The sequence below is a fragment of the Haemaphysalis longicornis genome, unplaced genomic scaffold (assembly GCF_048455015.1).
Source record: "Haemaphysalis longicornis isolate Haplotype H1 unplaced genomic scaffold, Haemaphysalis longicornis Haplotype H1 scaffold_6, whole genome shotgun sequence".
In the NCBI taxonomy this organism is placed as follows: Eukaryota; Metazoa; Arthropoda; class Arachnida; order Ixodida; family Ixodidae; genus Haemaphysalis; species Haemaphysalis longicornis.
Genome location: NW_027526407.1, coordinates 150,258,863 through 150,267,984, shown reverse-complemented (window position 1 = coordinate 150,267,984; position 9,122 = coordinate 150,258,863). Strand labels below are relative to the sequence as shown.

The following is a 9,122-nucleotide window of genomic DNA, read 5'->3' as shown; positions in this document are numbered from 1 at the left end:
GTGTTGTGTCAAGTGCCTTGCATTGAATGAGTGTGTGAGCTACGGATAGGGCCTCTCCACAACGGCTACACAGAGGTCTTGAAGACCCCGTTAGCAGATACGAGTGCGTGACATGTCTGTGCCCTATCCGTAACCTGAAGAATGAAAGAATTCACACTTATAAAGTGCACAAACCATCTCGGCATTCACTGCCCGGACTGCGGTCGCGATGAGAATTTCCTCGGTGGAAGATTTTAGCGGGATATTACTTATGTCTACGCAGTCGCAAAGTTCATTACAATTGTGTCGCAGCACTGTTCATTTTTGAACGGCGAAAGAGATTGATTTTCTTGATTCACACGCGTAATGGTTGCTTGCTGTCTTACTGTCATGCTTACTATATCTTCCTGCTCGCAATGGTAAAAGTGCTGCAGATACGAAGACAAAACTTGCAGTTTAAGTGAGGTCTTTGGTGTTTTGCGCTGTTTTATTTTTCATATAAGTTTATTTTACCGCTGAGTTTGCCCCGAGTGCACTCATTTTTAGCGTGAACATGCACTTCCCTCACTCGTCTGCTGCACTTCTGTTGATTGTGGTGTGCTGCCGTGATACTGAAAAGCTAATGACGTTCAAGTAGCACTTTTTTTCTCTAGTTTTGGATTACCCGCCAACTTTGTGGGTTATGTTGTCAGGGTGCTGAGTTCCTGGAACGTAAATTGGAAGAACAGATTTTCAATCGACCATGTAATAAGGTTATGTTCACCTTACGTTTTACACTTCGAGAAGGAGAACATTGTTTCAGCATAAAATTATTTATTAGTGCTATGTATATACATGACCAGAAGACTGTTGCATGTAAACTTACTGCATGCTCAGAAGTGTAGCCAGCTCAGCTGACGTACGTTCAGTGCAGCCCCAAGCAAGTACGATTTACAATATAATGCCATGAAGGATTCTGTCCATGACTTTACAAATTTCTGCAAACCTTGTCGCCTAATGAATGCCTCATTCTTCTAACACTAATGCCATGTCGACACGCACGCTGTCTAATTGAGCTATCAAAACCCTACGACATCCTAATCCAACTAAGGATGTGCTCGAGAGGAGAACTAGATATCCAAAGCTCCCTTCCTTAAGAACTCACGGCTTGTTCACAGTTACCTTTAATTGCGACTAGAGAAAAACGGTAATGGTGTATGCTTAACTCAACCGGCAGTTGTACCTTTTATGTGTGCCTCAAACCATTTGAGCTCTAAAATTTGTAAACGGAGCCTTAGTTGAAGACTGCTCACGCAAATCTTTGTCGTTTAGAATAAGGTGGAAGAAAATCAGGCTGTGCCATAAGTTGTTTTTTTTTATTTTGGAATGAAGCATACTTGCAATTCCTCTGATTTCGGCCGGAAATATATGCTGCAGACACCCATGCGAACCTTGATTTAAACGACGCACATGTCATTCATTCTCCTCAGATCTCGGAGTCATAGCACGGACAGACAACACACAAAAAGAAGTGAGCTATTAAAAACCTTTTTAAACAAAGCTATATGAATTAAATATTTGTAAAAAAATAGCAACGAAAACGTATCGGGTTATCCGACAGTGCTCTATGTACAGCCGAGTGTCCGCATATGGGTGGGGTGTACATCATTTGGTGTCCATTCAAACGCCTTTGAGGTGGGGCCGGCGGAACTTTTGTGAGAATTGCCACGGGCCGAAGCCTTCTGCGTCTTTTGACAGCACCCGATGAACGCTTTCAGATCTTTTTGCTAGCTTTCATTACCGCTGACAGCCGGAAAATTAACGCTGTTGCATGTTTCAATGGCGCTAACTGTTTCCGACGGCGGGTATATCCTGGACTGAACAGCATTTTATTCTGCAGCGCGGCAAAATGCTGCACCAAACGAGTTGCAGAAGTTTCTCCAAAAAACAAGCTCCGGAGAAATATAACCTCCTCCGTGTACACCAGTCATGCACCATATGCACTTTTGTCTAAAGTTTCCACGAGACATAAGTAGTGGACATTCTTTTTTACCTTTCATTCAGATTCATAAGATGTTCACCCGAGTAGTGCCTCGAACACCTTGCTTATATTATCAAAGCTCATTTGCTTTGCAAACGAAGAAATAAAGAGATGAAAAATCTTGGGATGGAATAGTCAAGCCCGAAGACCTAAGCAACGCTAGGCGTTCTCGACAAATTTATGGGTTGCGCGCATAAAAAGAACATTGTAGGGGGCGTGACCAAGGGTTCGCCAACGCTACTGTAAGGTAGAGGCGCACCAGCACTGCATACAGGAGCACTGCACACGCGTCATACGTTCGAGCAGTTTTCCAGTGCAGTTTTCCAGAGAAAAGCACAGCACGCAGGAATGTTCACCGAGTTCAAGCGTCCAGCATGCGCGTTGCACAGTCTGTCAGGCAGTCTTTTCTAGCCGTCGGCACACATCACGGGGCCAAAACTTGGACCAAAGCTCAGCTTCTCAAGGCGTAGCTCCAGCCAAGGCGAAAAAAAAACACACACACATTGGGATAGTCGCACGGCTTCAAACGCTTCTTGCGCATGCGTGCTTTCGCTGCTGGCTTCGACTTGTCGTCCACAATGGCCGCTTGTCTTCCGAGAAGCTCTTCGCGACACTCTGGCGTGCTGGTGGGGTATGATGGGTGGTGAAATGTCGTGACGGGCGGGTGTTGATATGCGGGCCAAGCTCCGGCTCATTCACTGCTGGCTCCACGCTGTTTAGCCCGGAAATTGATGGTGGCCCCCTTGTGCAGCACCGAGCGGTGTGCTCTTTGGCACAGTGCTTGACCAGGACATCGCTGTTACCTTGGCAACCTGCGCGAAAGAGAGCAAGGGAACGAGCGTTAATGCCAGTGCTGTGATTTTAACCTGTGAGCTTGTGTTGCCAGCTTGCAAAGAGTGAGTGACGCAGTATTGAGAAATTGTGCCTCTTGTTTAAGAAAAGCATGGTAATACAATGTGACGTGCCACTTCAATTTTTGTCAACCACTTTAGTCAACAACTTCGGCCAGCCACCTCGGTAAACCATTTTGGTCAACCATCTTGTGGACCGCTTCGATCTCGGCCAACCACTTTGGTCGACCACTTAGGGCAACCATCTTGCCAAACCATGCGGGTTACCCAACTCAGTCAACCACTTCGAGCTCGGTCGGCCTTCGTGCTTTACAAGTTTGCAACAAGGTTTCACAAGCAGTTGCTCTTCTTCTGAAATTGTTGCCCGTTACTGGAATACTCAACGGGCAAAACTTGCAACGAAATATTGAACTAGACCGAGGAAACTAATTTTACTAGCGAAAATATTCGGTTTGAGGTGTTCCAGCTAGGGTAGTGGGCAATATAACTTGCCCATTTTTGCGACGCGCTTAGGAAGTGCTCAAAAGGAAATTGTCCGGATCATCTCCAAAGCTGGTTTTGCCACGCTGAATAAACTGAACAAATGTCGCGAAATTAGGGTTGGAAGTGGCAAGACGGCAAGGGGTAAGTACCAGTTTTTGAGACTAGCGCTTGTTTCTGAGTGTGTGATATGTGGAGGTGTCTTGGGTAGGTTTTAATTTGAGTAAATAGATGCATTTTTCAATTTCTTGAGGGTGCGTGAAGGATGTTTCTGTTCCTACTGGCCATAAAGTTATAGCGAAAAAAATATGTCTTTGCAACGAAGATGGGAGACCAAAAGTGCATAGCTAGACAGTCGAACAACAATTAGAACACCAACAACTCACAAGGGATGAAGCCACTAACATACATCAGCACTGCACCCTTGTGCGTGCCATCTACCCAACGGAAGATCGTGCTACATGCAACTATAGCCCAGCACACGGTACCTTGTACCATCAGAGGTGGGCGTACCAGAAAACACGAGATGTGCAACCTATTCCCGACCGCTTCATGGATCGTAGGGTCATTCCCATACAACGCGGTAGAATTTGATGCATGATGTAGAGTCCAGGAACTTGTGCGTAAGCATTTATAGGAGCGTTTTAAGAGGAAATGTTAAACTTAATTTAGGATATTGCGAAAGGCATTTTGGGGGGTGGCGCAAGAAAGCAAAACCGACAGTGTTATTTTTTTTATTTTTGCATGTTCTTGATCGCCCAGAGGTGTTTAATTTTACTTCCCGTAAACTTTATGTGCAAACTTGTTTTATCCTTGTACGCTAATTCAGTAAGATGACACGTACAAAATATTCGCGCACACAAATACCACTAGACATAAATTTTGCAGCTTTACCTGATTTGCAAAACAGTGTGGCAGAGCTGCGGTTCTCAGGAACCACAGCTTGTTGTTTGATACAGATAAAATTTTGGAAACGGAATGAACATTTTTAAAATATAATAACTTAAAACTTATGTTAAATGATCGATACTCCAGGCATTATTGAGAGAAAATGACTTTGTTCTAAGGGGCTCTAAGAATTGTACCTGCATTTGAATGTGTTTCTTACGCAGGAGAACTCTATCCAGCTGAAGCTCCTCATCAGGCGAGACATCTTATCATTGTTGTAACTACGATAGTCCTAATGTTTAGCTCGATTTTCTTTCATATTATATGATTCATTGTGCATGTCTTTTGTTCTGTGATCTCGCTTCTGGTGAAGTAATTATCTGCCCTTATCGTCCTCGTAGAATCTTTGTGGGAAATAGCACACTGAGATTGAAGTACCTCCATCTAGGCATAGTATTGTCTCCATCTGAGCGCCATTAATTTATCGGCATGACATTTAAACCCAATGCGTTGCAGCAGACTTCGCTGACGAGTTCTGGCACAGCAATACGGTTCAGCAAGTGCGATTTTGTTGGCACGACAAGAAATAAAGACCGCGCTGTCAAATGGTCTACACCATTAAGGGTAATCTTTGTCTATAACTAACAACCTTACGACCCAGCAAAAACACGAAAAACATTCCTTTTGGGGGTATTGTCTACTGCAAAATGATTTACATCCTTTTTGTCTGTAAGTGACACCCTTACATTCTCTCAAAAAACAAAGAAAGAAACACTTCGAAATGGTGTAATTAACGATAAAACACACTTTAAAAGGATGTTTTCTTTTGTTCTGCTTGGATTTAAGAGTGTTAATTACAGTATACACCCTTTAAAAAAGTGTTTTCTTGTGTTTTGGTAGGGTGTAAGGGTGTTATAAACTGTGAAAACCCCCCTTAGGGGTGTAAATCATTTTACAGTGCACCTGCTCTGGGTTCAGTGGCTTCTGGGGTTGGTATTCGATAGGGGGGATAGAAAATGATTGAGGGGGGAGCGGATATAAATGTAGACAAAAATGGCCGAGGGCTTTGGGGTATGAAAAGATCAAAATATATAACAGATCACTGCCCCGGCCTGTTCAACATCAACTTCAATTTAATTGAGCCTTTCATCCATATAAATGCAAGAAAAAATACAAATAGCCGCAAAGCTGCAGCTTGGCGAGGTGTTTGCCCCTTACGGTTGACATGTAGGGTAGGAAAGGAAAAGGAATAGGGCAGGAAAAGGAGTTTACAGTAGGTAATATTAACGCACAGAAACAGTGCTATAAATGTACATCTCGCCTTAACAGATCGATATTACTTACAAACCAAAAAGAAACCATTAATAAACAGTGTACCTCGAATTTCGCATTTTAATGCATACACGCGTATACATACCTACACATACATATAATAAATGTTACTATAGAAGGCAAGGTAATACAGATACACAAAAGGCAAAATAATGTGCACATACAGAACCTGTGTACTGTGCTAACGCTCTACCTTATGGTGAACCAAAGCGCATATTCGGGACAATTTACCCATTCACAGGTGAGGTAAATAATTTTCGATCGTTTACTTCTGTCGTTCAAGTCGTTACCGAAGTTTCAAAGAGGTCACGTTGTGGCGAATTTATCCAGTTATCATGGGCATGTTTGCAGAAAACTGTGCGCGTTGATCTTTAGTGTGTTATGCTTCCACAGAGGGAAGTTGACAATTTGTTGCAATGTTCGAGATTCTGCTAGAGCTTGCTGAGAATGCGAGGAAGCTGTACAGAACAAAGTGGAATGCATCGCAGAGCACAGGTCCCTGCCGAGTTTTTCGCGCTTGCTGGTGAACTCGCAGCGATGCTCCTTACCGCCTCGGTAAATTACTCGTGCTAGCTGGGGAAAACCGTACAATCAGATAGCGTAACAGTTAGCATTTCTTAAACAAGAACTGAACATTGCAAACCTCTTTTATGCAACTAAGTTTTTTTCCCCTCAAAGTGCCCAAAACCTCCACTGCTTTCAATACATGACGTATAATCTAAAAAGTCTCTGTAGGTTGTCTGCACCGCACAGCTCCAAAGAACCAGTCGGCGAATGATGTGGTCCAACATACCGTTTCACTCAAAAATAATTTCTGCGCAGGAAAAACACCGAAAACGTGCATGGCGTTTTGAATTGTGTTATGTGCAGTTGTTTTCAAATGTGTATTGGCTATATTCCAACAGGCAATAGGGAACCATTAGTTCAAAAAACTTTCTCTCGAGTGAGGCTGAAGGTATGAATTACGAAAATTGCGCTGAATATACAAACAGAGGAAGACAGACAGACAATGCGCACAATGCTCATTGTCTGTCTTTTTCCCTCTGTTTGTCTATTCAGCGCAATTTTCGTAATTCATAATGCACCAACTAGCCCAACAGCACATACTAAGGCTGAAAGGTTACTTGACAGAAAGCTGGCAAAAGAACCCTTTTCTCTCACTGCCACAAAATTATTCTACCACATTTGAACACTTGCTTTGAACCCTTTATGGCGCACAAACTTTTGGCGTGGCCTAAAATACTTGACCGGAGATGTACTTGCACAGATCCTGTTTTTCAGTAAAATCGTATACTTTGGGTCGTGATTCCCCGAAAATGAATACTGGGCGGCTTTTACCGATGATTTTGCAGTTTTGCGGCAAAGTCGACCCACGGAGACCTTTTAGAGTGTTGGGGAACAGGTTTCACCCATGCTACAAACAGCCCGTACGTCTACACATGCGGCTTGCTTATAGGCACTCCTATTGTTGGTACTTCTACATCGGCCAGCTCTTATTAGCCAGATTTCGACAGGGTCCTGCCCTGTACAGACGCGGCATCTGTGGAAGAATTTACGTCGCCGAAAGCAGTGATGTTTTCGAAAATGGAGATTTCTGTGAGTGACGTCAGAAGTGACGTCGGGGTCACGCGGCCCTCAGAAGCGCGCTCCGTGGCCAACGTCCCACCCCGAGACATGCTAAAAAATGTTCGGGAATAGTTGCACCTCACACCTTTATCTCTCTTCTGCAGTATCAGCAGCAACACCAGACACGCCAAACTAGGTCATCAGCACGGTGTAAGAATATTGTCATCAAGCATCATCGGGTAATGGTATCTAATTAGATCATCAAGCGACGGAAATTTCAACTTACAGAAAAAAAAATTACTCGTTTTCAAAATTTCGGAAAGCACTGAGCTGAGATACAAAAATGAAGCTGGTTGTGCAAGTATTTTTAGATTTACAGCCATGTTATCAAACTAGGACTTCGGTCCTTGGGGGTCAACCTGGCGTCAGCTTGGTCTTCACTGCAATGCCTTCCTCTCTCTAGCGTTCAACTTTAGCAAAAAAACAAAAACAAAAACAAAATTGGTTCATGACAGGAACTGCGCACACAAAAAAAAAACTGGATCAGGGAAGAGAACACACAAAACGCAGTTTTTTTGTGCGCAGTTTCAGTCATGAACCATTTTCAACTAGCCCGGCTTCAAAAATTGCTTCAAAAATTGGTTGTATCTGTCGGAAGAAGCACCCTTGAAGATTCTCAGGGAAGTATTTCGCAGAAGTTTCTCTTGAAGTATTCATCAGAACTATTTCTCAGAAAACTAGCTTTTTTGGCATCGTTCAGAATTTGCTTGAAGAATATTGGGTAATGTTCTAAATATAGGACACCACGGCTGATAGGGTTACGACGTGGACTTAATTTCTTTGGAATAAAGTTTGTTCTATTTCTCTCTTTCTATATATAGCTCGCGGGTTTGAAACAGCCTTGGGCCCACCACCGCAACAGGTCATTGACATGCAAAAGGAAAATGAGCAGTTGTATGTGGACAAGCCGAAATTTACCTGGAAGCATCGAGGTCTTCGAGCCGTACTCCGTGCATGTTCGGAGGCTCTTCACATGCTCCGCTGACTTTATGCCGGGTGTCGGACTCGAGCAGCCAGGAGATGTTTGCGTTGCACACGATCGGGTTGTCTGCGACACAAGAGAGGCAGTTGGCGGGTGGTTAGTTGAGTCGATGTTGTTAGTCATTTAAAGCAGTGTACGGTATAATCGCGATAACATGGCGTTTAATTGCCACGACACGCGGCCTAAAACACTCCCGTAACACAGGTGATAAAAATTAAAACGGGTCAATAAGAAGACTTTTCCGAACGGCCGTATTTCTGGATCCCCCGTCGAAAATGAGCGTGTCCACGCGCTAACACACCAGCCACGCCTGTGTCACTGCTCGCACGCCTGCTGTGATTTCGCAACTTAGCAACTTCCGAGTGTCCCAGGAGCGTTCAGAAGATGGTACGCCCCTATGTTGACGCCTAGATGCGCTTACTGCCTCAATAGAGAGTTTTAGCAGTCCGTATGTTCCGTTGGTTACCGTTGTTTCCGACTGTACGGGGAACCGACTGCGCCTGCGCGCGTGGAAGGACGAGGAGGAAGGGCGAGGAGGCGCACCTCACCATGATGAATGCACGGGCATGGCGAGGGCCGGCCTGCGGAACTAATCCCCCTACCGCGACGAATGCTCAAGTGCCCAAACGGGTCCCGGTCAACACGGTAACCACATACAACGCGGAACATACGGAGTGCTAAAACTCAATGCCCCCAAAGCTGATTTCCACCATCTCATCTGGTTTTGCCTGAAATTCATACGCCAGCACACATTCCCACCTTCTACAAGTGACCCGTCCGCTCGCATGGGCCGTCGTATACTGTCGACGCCCTATGGACAGCGGTCTAGCACGAGAAGTCCAGAGCTGCGAGTCTGTTTCGAAGCCCATACGTGGCCGCCTACCTCGTCGGGGTCACACACCCGGACCTTTTGTCATGAAGTAACCGCAGACCCTCACTCCCTGAGTAGCCCCCATTCCATGCC

The 9,122-nt window shown here is 44.6% G+C and overlaps 1 protein-coding gene across 3 annotated transcripts in view; it reads right to left on the bottom strand.

Annotated features, from left to right (window-relative positions):
* Positions 1-772: 772 nt before the first annotated feature.
* Positions 773-9,122, bottom strand: part of LOC144141197 (CD180 antigen-like) — a 205,286-nt gene continuing 196,936 nt past the window's right edge. For all 3 annotated transcript variants that reach the window (XM_077672760.1, XM_077672761.1, XM_077672762.1), the window contains exons 3-4: positions 8,095-8,224; positions 773-2,811 (exon numbers count right to left, since the gene is read on the bottom strand). In XM_077672760.1, coding sequence (XP_077528886.1) covers positions 2,799-2,811; positions 8,095-8,224 — 143 coding nt within the window. In that variant the 3' untranslated portion in view covers positions 773-2,798. The remainder of the gene's footprint in view (positions 2,812-8,094; positions 8,225-9,122) is intronic.